General features: G+C 43.2%; 1 protein-coding gene across 1 annotated transcript in view; it reads left to right on the top strand.

Annotated features, from left to right (window-relative positions):
- The window catches only part of csgalnact1a (chondroitin sulfate N-acetylgalactosaminyltransferase 1a), a 59499-nt gene that overhangs the window by 19891 nt on the left and 19117 nt on the right, over window positions 1–20491 (top strand). Inside the window, 2 exon segments of the mRNA XM_084047598.1 lie at window positions 8744–8960; window positions 17537–17638. Of these exon segments, the coding sequence (XP_083903724.1) occupies window positions 8744–8960; window positions 17537–17638 (319 nt within the window).

The following is a 20491-nucleotide window of genomic DNA, read 5'->3' as shown; positions in this document are numbered from 1 at the left end:
TGTGTGTGTGTGTGTGTGTGTGTGAGAGAGACAGAGAGAGAGAGAGACTCATTCCACAAAGGTTAGGTATATCCTGTTTAAAAGGAAATGACATCTCCCGTAAGCTTGTATGTTTTTACTTTAGTACTTAAAAAGGATTAAGTGACTTTTCTTTCAACCTACTCTTGAACTACAACTATTGTAGCACAATGTAGAGGTTTTATAATGAACTGTATAGCCTGGCTAATGTCTGTATACTTATAGTCTTCTACAGTATAACCCATTAAGACCTGAGGCGATTCTTTAAAAAAAATCTAAATCCTAACAGTTTTTGGAAAAAAATCAAAAACATTTTTTTTCAAGATTTTTCAAAAATAGCAGATCTACAAGCTCATAGCGCGGCACTTGGTGCCGCGCTATGAGCTTGTATATCTGCTATTTTTGAATAGCCAAAGAAATCTAAAGTGACACAGATGCGTTCCAGGAGATAAAATAGCACACAATAATAGCACACAAAGTATATGGGTATTGGTATATACCCAGGCAGCCACACAAAAGGTTTAGCCTGATTTATAATCTGTTGTGCCTCAGTGTCGCGTGCCGAATATAGCAGATCTACAAGCTCTTGATTCTTGAAGCTCACACAATGGGTGTCAGCTCTGCACGCGACGCTGACACACACGACAACAGATATAAATCAGGTTTAGGCTTGGTTTAGGAGTAAACACCCAACATCGAGGCTGAATGTAAATGCAATGCATCAGTAAAACAAATAGAGACAGCCTAGCCTGATCAAATATATAGTATTTTTATTCCATGTAAGCCGAGCCCCGCCCCTCTCTCAATGATGAAGCCTGACAACACAGGAAACTAACCTTGTTATGACAGGAAGTCCTGACTGGTTTCACTATCACACAACCGATCTATGGGTACAGTAACTTATATAATGGTTAGGAATATTATCTCTCTCTCTCTCTCTCTCTCTCTCTCTCTCTCTCTCTCTCTCTAGTGGTGTAAAGTAACCAAGTACATTTACTCAAGTACTGTACTATTGTAAAGTACAATTTTGAGGCATTTTTACTTTACTGGAGTATTTCCAGTTTTCAGTACTTTTACTCCACTACATCTCAGAGGCAAATATTGTACTTTTACTCCACAACAGTTATTTGAAAACTTACTTGTTACTTTGCAGATATGGGTACAGTAACCTTTATAATGGTTAGGAATATTCTCTCTCTCTCTCTCTCTCTCTCTCTCTCTCTCTCTCTCTCTCTCTCTCTCTCTCTCTCTCTCTCTCTCTCTCTCTCTCTCTCTCTCTCTCTCTCTCTCTCTCTCTCTCTCTCTCTCTCTCTCTCTCTCTCTCTCTCTCTCTCTCTCTCTCTCTCTCTCTCTCTCTCTCTCTCTCTCTCATCACAATTATTTTTAATGTCTCTCTTCCTGTCCTGTCTTCTTTGTTATTCTGTTTGCTCCAACTATCCTTTCCATCTTTCTCTCCGTCTTGCTCCTTATCGCGTTCTTCCCTTTCATGCTTTAGCCCTGAGGCCTGCTGAATAGACTACTAGAGTAAAGAGTATCACATCTACAGCCTCAAGTACGACCAGACCAAAAGATCTTCAACTCTGACAAAATGCATAATTGCATTTCTTTACAGTTCTCTTTCATTCTCTCTCTCCCTCCCTCTAGTATGCTCTTTCTCTCTTCGTCAGTGGTGGGAGAAGTACTCAGATATTTTACATAAGTAAAAGTAGCTTCTTCTTCTTTCGTGTGTCATCATCAGATGTCCAGTTCAGTAGTGTACAGCCACGCCCTCGTCTCGGGTCCCACATCGAAGAGGCCGGCCTCCGAGGGTGGTTTATACAGGGGACAGACTGTGATTATGTGCTCAGCGGTCTGCTCCGGCTCCCCACACTCGCATGCTGCTCCGTCCGCCAGGCCCCACTTCCTCATGGATGTTTTGAAGCGTCCGACCCCGGTTCGCAGGCGGTTCAGCAGGGTCCATTGCCGGCGTGGCAGTTCCTCTCCTTTAATGCCGCCTCCCGGGTCCTGGATGTAGCGGTGGATGCGTGTGGGCCCGGCCAACTCCCACTCCTGCTTCCAGGCTGCCGCCAGCCATGCCTCTGTAGACAGGTCCTCAGGGATGGACCTGAGCAGCTCTTGTACCGCCTTGTTGTACGGGTGGCGGGACTTGAGCCTATCTAGAGGCAACACTGTTGTGGTGGTGTTGTGCAGGATATGCCAGTCATGTCTACAGGCTTTCCTTGCAAGGGCGAGGGTAGCAGCCTCTCGTCGGAGGCCGGCCGGGGCAATTCCCGCTAGCACTGGCAGGTGGAATACAGGGGTGGGCTTCAGGCAGCCAGTTATGGTCCGAAGAGCGTTGTTTATGGCAACGTCGACCTTCCTGGCATGTGGGCTTCTGCACCAGGCTGGGGCACAGTACTCAGCTGCAGAGAAGACCAGGGCTTGCGTGGAGATTCGGAGCACCTTGGCAGATGCACCCCAGCTGGTACCGGCGAGACGTCGGATTAGTGAGACCCTTGATGACACTTTGGCTGTCACTTCTTCCAGGTGTTGTTTGAAGGAAAGTGTCCTGTCCAGACGTACACCAAGGTACCGCGGGGCTTGCTGGAACTCCAGGCGCTTGTTGTTGACGAATACTTCCAGTTCCCTTCCTGCTTCGCGGTTGTTGAGGTGGTAAGCAGCTGACACTGTCTTGCCAATGCTGAGCTGTAGGCGCCACTTGCGCAGATAGGCTTCAAGGATACCCATATCCTGGTTCAGGCCGACTTCCATCGCCTCCCATGTTGGTCGTCGCATCATGATGGCCAGGTCGTCAGCGTAGCCATATTTCCGGGATGTTGTCTCCGGTGGATCGTGGATGTATATGTTGAACAACATCGGTGCGAGGACAGACCCCTGCGGAACGCCATTCCTCAGCCTCCTGAGCCTACTGCATTGTCCATCACTGGTCTTTAAGGTGAAGCTGCGGTTCGTCAGCATCTCCATGATGAACTTGACCATGTGCCTGTCGGGGATGGTCTTCAGTAGCTTCAGGTGGAGTCCACGGTGCCAGACGGTGTCATAGGCAGCTGTAAGATCCAGCAACACTACTCCAGCCTTCTGTTTTAGCTGAAAGCTGTCCTCAATATCCTGAGTGAGCAGTGTCACCTGGTCGACCGTTGACCGTCCGCGACGGAAACCGGCCTGTTCCCGTGGGAGTTGTGGGTCCACTACTGGCTCGATGCGGCTGTGAATCATCCTCTCCAAGATCTTGAATGGGACGCAGAGCAGTGAGATGGGTCTGTAGGATTTAGGGTCCTCAGCAGGTTTGTTTGGCTTTGGAAGGGCTATGACCGCAGCACGGCGCCAGATCTTTGGGAGCCTGGACCTCCGGAAGCAAGTAAAAGTAGCAATACCGCAATATAAAAAAATATATATATATATTGTGAATACCGCAATATAAAAATACTGATTACAACATCACACAGTGCAAACAGAGTAGGTAAAAACGAATCTTTCGGACACTGAACTGAACTCATTGAAAAGTATAGGTGATGTATATTGTCATCACTAGGACAGATATGAAGTCACAATATTATAGCCATTATTAATACATCGCATAGTGTGTGTGACCCTCCCAGCTCCAGACAGTGTCAGTAGGGTCCGGCACGTAATTCTCAACAGATTTGTGTCATTTGTGGTCGTGTTCCCTCCCTGCTTAATGAATTCCTTACAACACTGGTTTCTCAAAGTGGAGCCCGGGGACACACAGGGGCCCTTGAGGGGGTTCCAGGGGGTCCCCAGCAAAATGAGGAACAGTTTAACCACTTAAGCACCGTTTAAAAAAAACACACTCTTATACAGTACCACCCCACCCCCACCTACTAGCACTGAAACCATAACCATGCTGTTACCTCAGAGACAGGAGTGTCATGTCACTGAGAGAAATGCTGTGGGTGAATGTAGGATATCCACACTGTCAGGTGGGAACCTTGTATCTCCATATCATTTTTTTTTTTTTACAGCTCAATGTTCCAGTTACACTTATGTCTCTCTTTTCGCTTTACAAATATTTAACCACCTAAAGGAGAATTTTGGACTAAGTTTTTCTTACCTTTTCTATGATGTTATGATATCTTAGGATGAATGGTACAGTTGAAAAATGTCATAACTCCTTCCCGGCTCCTTCCCAGCTTAAAACGTGCGCGGATAGGCCTTGCGCTTTTTTTTTTTGTGAGATCTGACGTTCATAGTGACAGAACACTATGTAACCAAAAAAACAACAAAAAAAAACAACTAAGTCTCGCTAGACGAGACTTCTGTTTTTCTTTTCTTTTTTTTGACAGTGTTCTGTCACTATGAACGTCAGATCTCACAAAAAAAAAAAAAACTATTAAAATACGCAATCTAGCGCAAGGCCTATCTGCAAACGTTTTAAGCTGTGGCGGACCCGGGATGGAGTTATGACATTTTTCTACTGTACCAGTACAAAAATGTCATCCAAAGATATCATAACATCATAGAAAAAATAAGAAAACCTTAGTCCAAAATTCTCCTTTAAGCCCTATCTCTAACTTTTTATAAGGACATGCCCAAAATATAGGAACACCAGGTTGAAAGTGGTTAACCAATGAAAAGTACTACAGTAACTAAATGCTCATAACTCCATTAGGATCCATTGCAACAGGTTTTTCTTTTCTTTTTTCCATTTCATGAAAATAAACACTTTTACAAGGAATGGATTGCACCTGACATCTAGGGCATTGGTTCTCAAACTGGGGTCCGGGGACCCCCAGGGGTACTTGAGGGGATACCAGGGGGTCCCCAGCTAAATCATTTATAGGAACCAAATGGACCCTTACGGCTCTATAACTCTGAGAGTGTACAAATGGAACCAAATGGACCCGTTAGGGTCCATTTGGTTCCATTTGTACACTCTCAGAGTTAAATTAACATTGATTTTACAATATGAATTGGGGTCCCAGAGATAGAAACGCCATTAAATGGGGGTCCGTATAGCCTAATGCATGTCAAACTGGGGGGGGGGTCCTTAAATTACAATGATTGAGAATCACTGCTAGAGCCGTAAACATCTTTTCAAATGGGGGTCTACGGGCTAATAAGTGTCAATCTGGGGGTCCTTGACATGAAAAAGTTTGAGAACCACTGATCTAAGGAGACATGAATCCCTCATCAGTCTCTCTTGTCTAAACGTATATGAAAGAAAGACATCTCACAGCTCAAACAAGATGCTTGAACAGCATATAAGCATATTATACGTATAGAATACCAGAAGAAAACAACTGGGAAATCACCTGCAGAGCTCAATATACTTCATAAAGTGGATGCATTTCTGCTTACAAAGCACTCATCAGGGTTCACTGATTAAGGCTTTGTAAGCGTTGGTTTTATAGTGAACATATGCACCCAGGCACACATAAATGCATGCACGTACGCACATACAGTACAGTATGTACGCGCTAATCACATGCACAAATGCACTCACGCACACACACACACACACACACGAACACACAAAGAGCAGTGGTGGAAAGTAACTAAGTACACGTACTTAAAGGGATATTTCACTTTCAAAAAATGTCCTTGGTTCTGGTGACTCATACCGCCCCCCTAATACGTGAGGGGGGCGGTATGAGTCGACGACGGGTGTGAGTATGTATGAGTCGACGACGGGTGTTTTTGATGAATCTAACATGGTTAAAATTGAGTTTGAAGTTACAATGGGTTTGTATAGGAAGGGTAAAGGGTGGTACAGCATCTGATAAAATGAATATCAAATATCTAAATACTGAATCGAGCAACTTAAAAACTGTCTGGGGGGTTCACAAAAGCCTGAGTAGACGATAAAATGACCAAAACCTTTTTTGAAAGTGAAATATCCCTTTAAGTAGTACTGTACTTAAGTACAATTTTGAGTTACTTTACTATTTCCAATTTGCAATTCCAATTACTTCTACTCCACTACATCTCAGAGGCAAATATTGTACTTTTACACCACTTTTAATACTTGAAAACTTTAATTACTAGTTACTTTCCAGATATAAATTACTATATTATTATATTATCATACATTAACCACGTTGGCCCTATTTTATACATAGGCTAATTGAAAATAGCCGATCTACAAGCTCACAACGCGTCGTTGTTTGTGTAGTTATTATAAAGTGCAACCGTATCCTTTAATATATTCTTCCCCCCATTGAACCGCACCGTTTCATACTTGCCCCAACCGCAAAACATTTTCATCACATGCCCCAGACAGAGAGACAGATAGGGAGAGGTAGACATTGAATGTGAGAGAGAGAGAGGTAGACAATGAATGTGTGAGAGAGAGAGAGAGAGAGAGAGAGAGAGAGAGAGAGAGAGAGAGAGAGAGAGAGAGAGAGAGAGAGAGAGAGAGAGAGAGAGAGAGAGAGAGAAAAAAAGAGAGAGAGAGAGAGAGAGAGGAAGGAAGACAGTAGAGATGGTTTGCACCTGGTAATCACATGCTGGTCTACTCTGTCATGACTGTCGGTAGACATTTCACTGCTTACATCACTGTTATTATTTTAGGGAATGCCTCCTGGTGGAAATGTGTGCTCTATTCTACTGAATGCACATTTCTATCTACTACATACATACATGTTTTGATCTTTTGAGTGCTCTGGTCCACTGTCAGGGTGTCAGTTTCTACTGGTTTAAGACTGTTTGCAAGTTCCTGTATTGACTCTACAAGCAAAAAGCATTTAATTAATTAGCAATTGCTATATTTTTCAGAGATACTTCAGGTTCGTTGTTTTGTGTTGTTTGTTGTTTATTCTCGCTGACTTTATTGTCTGACGCTGTGTATTTTGTGTGAGTGTCAAGCCTTTTATAGTGTGCACCCACACCGTGCATAGCCTGTGACACCTTTCTCAGGAGACCTATACACTGACTTGGCAAAACAAAAAGTACTGTAGCACCCATTTTCCATAAAACAGCTGCCGCATGGCTGTAAAGCAGTACCTCTAACCACTGTTGTTAGCCAGAACATGTACACAATACACTATCATAACACAGTCCTATAGTCCACAACACCATGTTTTGTTTTGTTCAAAGGTATACGGAAATAATGGCCGTCAGAGAAATGTAATTAAAGTGATCTGCTGGGCCCAGTTGCACCACCTCACACTAAGTTCAAACTTAGCCTAGTTATAGCTTAAATGGCTTTTAAAAAGCCATTTAACCAATATAGCCGGGAAAGTATCCGTGTCATTTTAAGATTTCTTTGGGCTATTCAAAAATAGCAGATATACAAGCTCATAGCTTGTAGATCTACAAAAAAAAAAGTGAACATTTGTGCACATCTTTAAATATATATATATATTTCTTTAAATATATATATTTAAAGATTTTCACACATTTACCCACCCATTAAAGAGCATCTGTGTCATTTTAGATTTGAGCTACAGTATATAGCACATTGGTTGGCTATTCAAAAATAGCAGATATACTGTACAAGCGTCACTTCGTGCCGCGCTATGAGCTTGTAGATCGCTATTTCTTTTTAATCGTGATCATTGATGCAAATCTTTGAATATATATATATTTTTAAGCAAACATTTTTTTATTAAAATATTATTATTAAAAAAAATTGCTTTTGGGGGTCCCTGGTACAAAATATTTGGGGGTCCGCGGCCAAATACGTATAATTTTGGGGGTCTGAGAACCACTGATATTACAGCAACAAAAAGAGGCATTTGTAGAATTGGCCTCAGGTCTTAATGGGTTAATCTACGAGACTGACTGAATATCGTTGAAGTCAGTACTTAAAAGTTATAACTTCACTGACATGTATGTTATGAATAGTCTACACAACATGGTCATCCTCTCTCCTTCATCTAACAGGCTGGTCATCCTTTCTCTTAAAAACAATCAGAGGATGTCAACAATGTCCTCCTGGCAGGCTAAGTAAGACAGCCAGTAACAGCTGGAAGCTTAAGGCTGCTCATAGAAACAGGATGCATAGAACAGGCTGTTTATTTAATGGTGCAGGCAGCCTAACATGCAGTATATATTCAGATCTATGTGTTCTGTGTTGTCAGGCGGCCGACTTGCTCAGGGACGTAATTATTCTTTATGAGTCAATGGTTTCATCATGGGCGAGCAATTCTCCATCTCCGTTTTTCACGTGGAGCAATTACTTTCAGTAATCCTTTGCTCACGCATGCAGAGGTGTTACTGTTTACAATACACAGAAGTGTACTTGACACAGTGGTGTAAAGTAACTAAGTACATTTACTCAAGTACTTCCACTACATCTTAGAGGCAAATATTGTACTTTTACTCCACTACAATTATTTGAAAACTTTAGTTACTAGTTACTTTGTAGATTTTGATTATTATTACAAAACATACATCACTTCAGCCTTATATACATTTTGGCCATTCGAAAATAGCCGACCTACAAGCTCACAATGCGTCGCGATGCGACGCATTGTGAGCTTGTAGATCGGCTATTTTCATTTTTTTTTAATACATTTTATATGTTAGAAAACTTGTGAAATGGGACATTCTGCACAATGAGAACTTTCTACTTTTGGTATTTTAAGTACATTTTGATACCAATACTTTTGTTTTTCTACATTGCAGTATTGATACTTTTAAAAAATGTTACTTTTTCCACCACGGAAGACGCTACATATGGTCCTCACTGTCAGCTGTTACCGTAGGTCAAAACCGTCCCAAACCACTGGATTTAAATATCCGTCTTGTCTTTTTTGGACAGGAATCGCCCGTACGGAGAAGGACAAAGGGACGCTGTATGAGCTGACCTTCAAAGGAGAGTCCAGCAGAGAGTTTCGTCACCTGGTCTATTTCCGTCCCTTTGGTCCACTGATGAAGGTGAAGAACGAGAGAGTGGACACGTCCAACGTCCTCATCAATATCATCGTCCCGCTGTCCAAGCGCACGGAAAAGTTCAAGCAGTTCATGCACAACTTCAGGTCAGTTCTCAACTCATTTACATTACAGTTTTTTACTTTAATATCTCATTGATAACTACTATAATTTGATGATAATGATGATGAATTTATTTGTATAGCGCTTTTATAAACAATGTTACAAAGTGCTTTACAGACATGTCAAAAACAAGCAATAAAAACAACCAAGCAATACAAAAAAACAACAACAATATACAGCAGTGGAAGTAAAAGTGCCAGTTAAAAGCAGATAGACTTAAGAAAAACACTTAGCATACAAGTGTGTTTTCAGAAGAGATTTAAAAGAAAGCACCGATTGTGCTAGCCTCAGCTCCTCCGGGAGGCCGTTCCAGAGCCCATGAAGGGGCCCGGACCGAAAAAGCCCGCTCACCCCGAGTAGTGAGGTTTGCCGTGGCACACACGACCAATAGAGCCTTGGTCTGAGGCTACGCTCCGGCTTGTAGGGCTCCAGCATATCAGTAATGTACTTGGGAGCCTGTCCATGCAGGGCTTTACAAGTGATGAGTAAAATCTTAAAATCGATTCTGCAGCTTACAGGTAACCAATGAAGAGCAATACCCAATATACAGTACAGTAGGGGTGATATGGTCACACTTCTTAGGGTTTGTTAAAAGCCTAGCGGCAGACAAGGCCATCTAATAACCAGAAAGGTCCTCAGTTTGCCTGCCCCCTGGTCTGTCCAGTCTACGTGTCAAAGTGCCCCTGAGCAAGCCACTTAACCCATAGACATAATATATGAATGGAGTTGACACTGCATTAGCCACTGCATCATACATCAACGTTGCCGCCATATTGACTGGGGCAACTTAACATGACTCCACTGCAAGAAAAATACTGTACCAGAGTCATAAGTACCTATGAGATTAAAAACGTTGTTTCTGTTTTATACCCATTACTGTTGTCACCATATGTAGATCAGGGGTCTTCAACGTTTTTCAAGCCAAGGACGCCTTGGCTGAGAGAGAGATGAAGCAGGGACCCCCATTACATATTGTATAAAATAGAATTGTTTTCATAGATTTCATAGATAGCTTCATAGACTTAGATGTTCAGACATTTAACCACTTAAACCCTCAACACTAAGTAAACTTGACCTTTCACTCTGTACTTGGTCTGCTCTTTTTTACCTCTACACCACCAAACCTCTTTGCCGAAAATAGCCGATCTACAAGCGCACAACGCCTCGCAGCGCGAGGCGTTGTGCGCTTGTAGATCTGCTATTTTTTGGCTATAAAGGTCTCCTCAGAATAGGGATGCTGGGGTTGAAGTGGTTAATGTTAAAGCCGCACAAAGATTTGACGGACCCCCTGTAGTAACTCTGAGGACCCCCTGATGCAGATAGACTGAAGTCTTTTTAGTAGGCTAATAGGATATAATAGGATCATGGGATAGTAGGATTTTATTGTAGGTTAGTTAGTAGGATGGTTGAATAAAAGAAAGAAGTCCGCACAACAGCTGCTGCTCCGGGTTTCGACCAACAATTGGGTCTTCTGGTAACAACACATGTCGATTTTTTTTTTGTCCGGCACCAGCGACTATATGGTTCGTATGTAGGGTGACCACCTTCAAACAGGCCCATTGAGGGACAGATGAACCCGGTTCGCGGGACACATGCACGCGCGCGTAGCGCGTGTGCATGAGGACCCCCCGTGCGCACGCGCGGTTCTGGGCGGGTTGGGTTCGTTTGTTTCCAGTTTTTGGTTTCTTTATTTCGGTTTTCGGTTTTAGGGTTAGGGTTAGGTTAGGGCTATGTTATGGAATTCTTATTTTTGCCTGATATTATTTTTTATTTTTTTATTTTTTCATATCTTTGATTTTCGGGACATTGCTCTGCTTGTGCGGGACGCGGGACAGAGGGTCCAATTTCGGGACTGTCCCGCGAATTTCGGGACGGGTGGTCACCCTATTCGTATGGTGCATAACAATTCTTTTTGGAAACAGTAGGATGGTTGAGTCATATTGTTTGGGGAGATAGATGTCTGAAGATAGAGTCAGTATGGGGCCAGAGGCACGGACAGGACAGGAAGGCAGACATTTACATGAAGAGAGGGAATTGGGTAAACAAGGAAAAGGACAGAATAAACATCATAGAGGTTTTTTTTTGGGAAAAGTAATCATGTTTAATCTGTGTCCTTTCAGTGGATGAGCTGGGATCATTATGTCTGGACAGTGGGTTAGCTTGTAGCCCTGATATTACCATCACACGCACCGACAGACACACACGCGTGCACATGGACACACACACGCACGCACGCACGCACGCACGCACGCACGCACACACACACACACACACACACACACACACACACACACACACACACACACACACACACACACACACACACACACACACACACACACACACACACACACACACACACACACACACACACACTTACTTTCCTGTTGCAGCACACATGGACTTGTGTGGGCTCTGTCTATTGTATGTTGAAACACGTGCGTGGGTGACGGCTATACACAGACAAACTGCCCACGATGGTTCTGTGTGAAATCGGGTTGATTTTGCAAAGAATAACACAAATATTTAAATAATTGTGCAGTATAGCGTGTCTAATAATAGCTAAAAGACTCATAACATTACCACTTTAGGTGTTGCCCTCTCATTTTCAGGTTTCTGCTTTGTGAAAGGTTGATCCTAGAATAGTCTAGCATTATTAGCCCATTAAGACCTGGAACGCATCTATGTCATTTTTTGATTTGAGCTAAAAAGCATTATTCTACACTTTGGCTATTCAAAAATAGCAGATATACAAGCTTGCTAGATCTGCTATTTTTGAAAAATTGTGAAAATGTGTGCATCTCTTTGAATATATATTCTTTTAAAGCGAACATTTGTAACTCAAATCTTTGCTTCTGGGGGGTCCCTGGAACAAAACTATTTTGAGATGGGGGTCGGCGGCCAAATACATATAATTTTGGGGGTCCTTGACATGAAAAAGTTTGAGCACCACTGATATAGAAACATATGTTTTTCAGAAAACTGTTACGATTTAGAAGACATTTGTAGAATCGCCTTCAGGTCTTAATGGGTTAAAAGTAAATTGCTTTTCACCAGGGCGTGACATTATGACATTGTGTCATCTTTCATCTTTTCAGGCTACAGAGCAGGAATATTAATTAGTTATTAATCTGAAGTGGAAGTAGAATAGAAGTAGAAATAATGTATTTTTCACTGCCTGTCTGGCAGATGTCCGGCTTCGAATGCTATCAATGCATTGAATGGGAGATTATCACGTTTTATCAGACCATTGAATGGGCGAAGTAGGCGAGCTACCGTCTACCCCGCGATTTGTCAGACCATTCATTGGGCGTAATCAGGAGCTACTGGCCTACCGACGGAGGCGGAGCAGTCCCCACAACAATATTTACGATTCTGTCCATATCGGTACATAACTCGAACGGCGCTGAGTAGGCACAGGCGAGGGTCGCACCGCTCCGGACGGCAACTCAGTCGCCTTAGCTCCTTCGGTGGCCCGTCGCGGGGCTCCACCTCGCCTGAGACTGCGCGCCTCCGTCATGGTCCGAAACCGAAACAACCAAAACCAAAACCGAAACTAAAGTATTTAAGTCATCTCCGTCGGTAGGTCAGTAGCTCCTGATTACGCCCACTGAATGGTCTGATAAATCGCGGGGTAGACGGTAGGTCGCCTACTTCGCCCATTCAATGGTCTGATAGAACGTGATAATCTCCCATTCTATGCATTGATAGCATCCGAATCAGGTGCACCGTGTGGGTCTACATGTTTGTTGTTGTGCTGCGAAAAATGTCTGAAACGCAGAAAACTAACACAATCACCCTTATGCACCTTATATACGTATATATACACAGTGGTGGAAAAGTACTCAAATGTTTTACTTAAGTCAAATTATCAATACTGCAATGTAGAAAAAAGTATTGGTATCAAAATGTACTTAAAGTACCAAAGGTAGAAAGTACTCAGTATGCAGAATGTGCCATTTCACAAGTTTTCAAATGTGTAAAAATCTTTTGAAAACAGCACACAATGCGTTGCATCGCGACACATTTGTTGAATAGCAAAGATAGCAGATCTGCAAGCTCACACAATGTGCTATTTTCACAACTATAGAAAATCTTCACTAGGGCTGTGAATCTTCTGCTATCTCACGATTTGATTCTTCCCCCCCGATTCAGCCAAGAACTTGCCACACACTCAAAAATGTCATTACACAAAAATACTTTTTAAATCTCTTTTTTTGAAAATGAGAATCGATTCTGAATCGTCCAACATGACAATCGCGATTCGTATTCAAATCGATGTTTTCCTGCAGTCCTAATCTTCACCTATACGTATATGTAAAATAATACGCCCAAAACAGGGACACCACCAGGTTAAAAGTGGTTAACCCTTTAAGGCCGGGAAGGGAACGCATGCGTGTCATTTTAAGATTTCTTTGGCTATTCAAAAATAGCAGATATACAAGCTCATAGCGCGGCACCGAGTGCCGCGCTATGAGCTTGTAGATCTGCTATTTTTAGAAAAATCCTGAAAATTTGTGCAAATCTTTTATATACATTTGTAACTCAAATCTTTGCTTCTGGGGGTCCCTGGGACAAAATATCTTTAGATGGGAGGGGGTCCGCGGTCAAAAACATATTATTTTGGGGGTCCTTGGCATGAAAACAGTTTGAAAACCATTGATAATATAGCAACATAAGTAAAAAAAATGTATTTAAAAAAAAACTATGTTAGGATTTAGAAGACATTTGTAAAATCCCCAGAAGCAAAGATTTGAGTTAAAAACTTTCGCTTTAAAAAAGTATATATATATATATTGAAACTAAAGATTTGCACACATTTTCACGACTCTTCAAAAAAAAATCACACCCTGTGTGAAGGAAGCGGTGCCTTTGGGGCGGGGCGTAACTCATTTCAGTTCGTCCCTATTGGTGGTCTGAGTCCACTTACCAAATTTGTACTTGGTAGCATGCTGCAAACTGGAATAATGGCTGTTTAAAGGCCAGCCAATGGGCAGATAGAGGGGGCGTGGCTTAAGTAATTACAGTTTGTCCCTATTGGTGGTTTTAGTCCATGCACAAAATTTGTACTCCGTAGCATGCTGCGAACGTGAGTTATGGCTGTTTAAAGGCCAGCCAATGGGAAGACAGAGGGGGCGGGGCTTCAGCAATTCATGCTCGTCCCTATTGGTGGTCTAAGTCCACATACCAAATTTGGACTTGGTGGCATGCTGCAAACTGGAGTTATAGCTGTTTTAAATCCCGTGCCCTAAACGGGCGGACGGACATAACATACGCGGGGGGTCCCTGGACCCCGCTTTGATAACTTCAGCAATTCATGCTCGTCCCTATTTGTGGTGTAAGTCCACATACCAAATGTGGACTTGGTGGCATGCTGCAAACTGGAGTTATAGCTGTTTTAAATCCTGTGCCCTAAACGGGCGGACGGACAGAACATACGCGGGGGGTCCCTGGACCCCGCTGTGATAACTTCAGAAATTCATGCTCGTCCCTATTGGTGGTGTAAGTCCACAAACCAAATTAGGACTTGGTGGCAGGCTTCAACCTGGAGTTATAGCTGTTTTAAATCCCGTGCCCTAAACGGGCGGACGGACAGAACATACGCGGGGGGTCCCTGGACCCCGCTGTGATAACTTCAGCAATTCATGCTCGTCCCTATTGGTGGTCTAAGTCCACATACCATATTTGGACTTGGTGGCATGTTGCAAACTGGAGTTATAGCTGTGTAAAATCCCGTGCTCATCATCCCGTGCTGATACGGACGGACGGACGGACATACGGACAAAGTCAAGTGTAGAGCGGTTGGCACCGCTAAAAATAGCAGATCTACAAGCTCATAGCGCGGCACTCGGTGCCGCGCTATGAGCTTGTAGATCTGCTATTTTTATATAGCTAAAGACATCTTAATATGGCACAGATGCGTTCCCGGTCTTAAAGGGTTAATCGTGAATGAGGGTAAAGTGTTACCTCAGCGACTTATCGTTATGAAGAGGGAATGCTAGCCGTGCTGTATAAATATATATATATATATCACACACTGCTGTTCTGCCCAGGGGGCGTTTTAATGTTTTAATGGGCTACAAGACTGCTACTAAGCAGGATTTACATGTAAAAAGAGCTTTGATAAGCAGCAGCAGCAGCAGCAGCAGGCATATATAACAAATCAGCCTTCAAGGAGGATGTCTCTTCTCTGCTGATGGTGACAGACTGCTGAGCAACGAGCAAATAGCCGTATTAGCTGATTAGTTTGACTCTCTCTCTCGCTCTCTCTCCCACTCCTCCCACCCATCTCTCACTCTCTCATCCTCTCTCCATCTTTCACCCGCTCTCCCTCTCTCCCTTTGCTCTCTTTCTCCCACTCTCTCCCTCGCCTCTCTCTTTCTATACAGTATACACAGTACACACGCGCACACACACACACACTCACACACACACACACACACACACACACACGCACACACACACACACAGACACTGATAACAATACCATTAAGACCTGGAACGCATCTGTGTCATTTTTGATTTGAACTAAAAAGCATTATTTTACACTTTGGCTATTTTTGAAAAATTGTGAAAATGTGTGCAAATCTTTGAATATTATATTCTTTTAAAGCGAACGTTTGTAACACAAATCTTTGCTTCTGGGGGGTCCCTGGAACAAAACTATTTGAGATGGGGGTCGGCGGCCAAACATATCATTTTGGGGTCCTTGACATGAAAAGGTTTGAGCACCACTGATATAGAAACATCAGTCTCTCTCTCCCGTCTCTCTCTTCCTCGCTCTACCTCTCGCCTCTCTCTGTCTATACAGTATACAGTATGTACACGCACGCACACACACACACACACACACACACACACACACACACACACACACTGATAATACACAAATATCAAGAAACGTGCGCTATTTGGATGACACAGGCTACTGAGGCTAGATGCTGTATCTGTCGAAATACTCATATATTTTCATATCTTTTCTGGAGATAGAGATCCTTCATTTGGTTATTTCTTAGACATTTTCACGCCTGTATTAGCGACAGTGGAGAGAGTCAGGAAATGGCAGGAGAGATATGGGGAAGGACAGGCTGCTAAAGGGCCTCGGGGGTCAGACCTGAACCCAGACCGGCCGTGGCGAGGACTGAGCCTATACGGCATGATGCACTCCACCACACGAGCCATAGATCTGGAGTTAGTGTCGGTTAATCCAACAGTGCAGTGTGTGTGTGTGTGTGTGTGTGTGTGTGTGTGTGTGTGTGTGTGTGTGTGTGTGTGTGTGTGTGTGTGTGTGTGTGTGTGTGTGTGTGTGTGTGTGTGTGTGTGTGTGTGCAGTGTGCGTGTTGTGTTTGTGCATCTATGCATGCATTTAGGGAGGCCAGATGAAGCATGGTCGACATGTGTGTGGTATATTTGACATGTCTCCATTAAAATGCACGCAGGAATGTCCCACTAGGTCTTACTTTGTCTCTCTTTTTCTCTGGATGTGTCCTTTGTAGACATTTTCTAGTGGAGCCCTCAGCCCAACCGATATGTCGGTCTGGCCAATACCGGCCAACTTCATTTGTTCGCATGCATGTAATTGTAATGTTTTTGTGTCAAGGACCCCCAAATTGAATATGTATTCGTCCACGGAACTCCCATCTGAAAGGGTTTTGTGCCAGGGACCACCAGAAGAAAAGATTTGTTAAAAAAAAAATGTAATTATATTTTTTTTCCCAAACGTGTTCGATATTCTAAAAATATTTTCAAAGATAGCTGATGTACAAGCTTGCAGCGCAGCATGAAGTGACGTGCTGTGAGCTTGTAGATCTGCCGTTTTTGAATAGCCAGCGTATAAATGGATAAAGTGGTTACAATGAATGATTGCGATGCTGGGGACCCCCTGGAACTCCCCCAAGGACCCCTGGGGGTCCCTGGACACCACTTTGACAACCAATGGTGTAGTTACCTTGCCATGATGTAACTACACATATTGGTGAGATATCTTGCTCTATTATTCCAAAAGTCTCCTTTCCAGTTTGTCTCTTCTTCCTAATTAAAACTAAGGTTAGGGTTTAACCCATTAAGACCTGGAACGCATCTGTAATTTTTTTTATTTGAGCTAAAAAGCATTATTTTACACTTTAGCTATTCAAAAATAGCAGATCTACAAGCTCATAGCGCGGCACCGAGTGCCGCGCTATGAGCTTGTAGATCTGCTATTTTTTTTAAATAGTGAAAATGTGTGCAAATCTTTGAATATATATATTTTTAAAGCGAACATTTTTAACTCAAATCTTTGCTTCTGGGGGTCCCTGGAACAACATATTTTGCGATGGGGGTCCGCGGCCAAATACATGTCATTCTGGGGGTCCTTGACATGAAAAATATTGAGCAACACTGATATAGAAACATACATTTTTCAGAATTGGGATTTAGGAGACATGTAGAATCGGCCTCAGGTCTTAATGGGTTAAATGGCCAAAAATGGAAAAAGTGACATTTATGAAATTGTCGTCCTAAACCTTTGCTCTCACAAGTATAGTAACGTGTGTGTGTGTGTGTGTGTGTGCGCTTCCAGGGAAGTGTGTGTGCGCCAGGACGGTCGTGTTCATCTGACAGTGGTGTACTTTGGCAAGGAGCAGATGAGTGAGGTCCGCAGCACACTGGAGAACACGTCCAGGTAGGTGCCATCACACACACACACACACACGCACGCGCACACGCGCACACACGCACACACACACACACGCACACACACAGGAGAACACGTTCAAGTTGGTGGAATCCCATCCTTCAGACACACTACAGTACATGCAATCTAATTACTATACAGAAACCCTTTTCACGTGCTTCTGCAGATACATCACATCACACTCACTTCATTCTCTCTCTCTCTCTCTCTCTCTCTCTCTCTCTCTCTCTCTCTCTCTCTCTCTCTCTCTCTCTCTCTCTCTCTCTCTCTCTCTCTCTCTCTCTCTCTCTCTCTCTCTCTCTCTCTCTCTCTCTCTCTCTCTCTCTCTCTCTCTCTCTCTCTCTCTCTCTCTCTCTCTCTCCGTAATAGCAACCCTCAACAAACCCGCCCCCATATAACCATATCTCACAGATTAATCCACTAAGACCTGGAACGCATCTGTGTCACTTTAGATGTCTTTGGCTATTCAAAAATAGCAGATCTACATGCTCGTAGCGCGGCACTCGGTGCCGCGCTATGAGCTTGTAGATCTGCTATTTTTGAAAAATCTTTTTTTTTTTTTTTTCAAAAAACTGTTAGGATTTAGAAAACATGTTTAAGAATCGCCTCAGATCTTAATGGGTTAAGCACTTAAGGCCTATTTTATACTTCGTCTATTCAAAACATTGTGACAGTGTTCGCCTATATGTGACATATTCGGGGGTTGGAGACGGGAAGGTGAAATGTAGAAGCGTATTTCTTCTTGGGAAGAAATTCTTCTTTCATCCATTCTCACTTTTCAGCAGCAAAGTGAACAGAGCGGGTTTGAGCGAACGAGCGCAGTATAGGCAGGTATCGTGTGCGCATGCATTACTTATGAAATCGGGAGATTAACGGGATAAATAAATGATAAAATGGGAGCACAGCTTGAGATAGAAGTATGGAGACTCCTGCTAGAATCTTTGGAGTGTTGGCAGGTGTGGCACGCGTGCGCACGCACGCACGCACGCACGCACGCACACACACACACACACACACACACACACACACACACACACACACACACACACACACACACACACACACACACACACACACACACACACACACACACACACACACACACACACACACACACACACACACACACCTACCTCATTGATGTGCCCCACACTGTCTCCTACCAGATGAATAATAGAAAGGGAAGGTGTATGCTACCTATGCTGATTCAGACACCTCAGCACTAAGTAAGTTGCCTTGGAAACCAACGGTTTCAGAGCCGGCGAGGCACCTTGATGTACAAGTACAACCTCCAGGACATGACACTAGTTTGTCTCAGGTACTTAAGCCCAGTACCTGATCCTTCAAACGCTTTTCTTCGGAAATGGCTACAAATTGACGTCTGATGGGCGGTCTCAGAACTCGTGCACCTCCAGATGTCCCAACTCTCCGTAATTTTGGTTCGGCCAACCGTGATGCTGGGTGCCAAGCAGTGAGGCATTTGTAGCATTTTATAGTGTTTGGTAATACATGTAAAAGTACCGCATTCAAATTTCAATTAAAAAATGTATATATTTATAGTAAATTTCAAATTTAAATGTGAATGCAGAATATTTCGACATTTTGGTATTTTCTACTTTTACCTACAGTAAGTACATTTCTCAGAGCTCAGTCATCGCTGCAGGCAGCGCAGAGGTCAGCCCTGAAGCAGCTTACATTCACATTGACCCCTATGTCACTGCATGCATGCTGATCACAGGTCAGCGTCAGCCCTGATGTAGCTTACATTCACATTTACACGTTTAGGGTCGGATGCATTCAGGGTTGAGGACAGAGTACGGCAACTTGCAATGGGGCTGGTCTACCAGATACACCACAACATTGAGATACCCATGTACCTGTCTAAATACTTCAAAAACTTAAATGAAGTCCACGATCACAACACCAAATCAGCTGCACTGATCATGTCCAACCCATATTTGGCACAAACAAGGGAATGAACTCGGGAGATAAATAAATGATAAATAAATTAAATTCTAATGCTATGCAAACAAAAATGCGCAATGCCCTACCAAAAGGAGTAAAGGAGTGTAAAACCCTACTCACTTTCAAAACTGCCCTAAAAGAACACCTTCAGGAGGCTTCAGGAGGCTGCAATTCCAAACTTGCCCCTGTCAAAGTCTCCATGAATTGAGTACGTGAGGATCTCATTTGAAACACGCCATTGCGGCTTTCATGAGCGATCCATTTTTGTTGACCATGTATTGTAAACTGTACTTCCATGTGCGTTTTCTCTGCAACCTTCTAAATAAAGTATTTCATCAATAATTAGATTTTCGTATCCTGATGGCTGCTTGGCACAAAATGAATTTCCGCAAGGACAAATAAAGTATCTATCTATCTATCTATCTATCAATCAATCAATCAATCAAACCCCTGTGTCTGCATGCATGCCGATCACAGGTCAGCCCTGATGTATGCAGCATTGACCCCTATAGTGTCTCTGCATGCATAATGCTGATCACAGATCGGCCCCGACACAGATTTGCGTTCGCACTGACCCCCTCGTCTGTAGTACAGCAGCATGCTGATCAGCTCAGCTGTTGATTGAGCTACACAGCTCCAGCATAAGAGGGTTGCCATGACGATGTTGTTGGTCTGTTCCACATGTCTCGAAAGCTTTCAGTGGCCTTGAAACACACACTCTCTCTATCTATCTGGTATGAATTCCTGATCTGAGGAGTTTTTTTCTGGCGTTGAACTACTTAACCCATTTAGACCGGGAAAGAATCGGTGTCATTTTTAGATTTCTTTGGCTATTCAAAAATAGCAGATATATAGATCCGCTATTTTTTTGCAAAT

The sequence above is a fragment of the Gymnoscopelus microlampas genome (assembly GCF_963454915.1).
Source record: "Gymnoscopelus microlampas genome assembly, chromosome: 21".
Classification (NCBI taxonomy): domain Eukaryota; kingdom Metazoa; phylum Chordata; class Actinopteri; order Myctophiformes; family Myctophidae; genus Gymnoscopelus; species Gymnoscopelus microlampas.
Note: the sequence above shows the minus strand (reverse complement) of the source record. Positions and strands in the feature narration are given on the sequence as shown.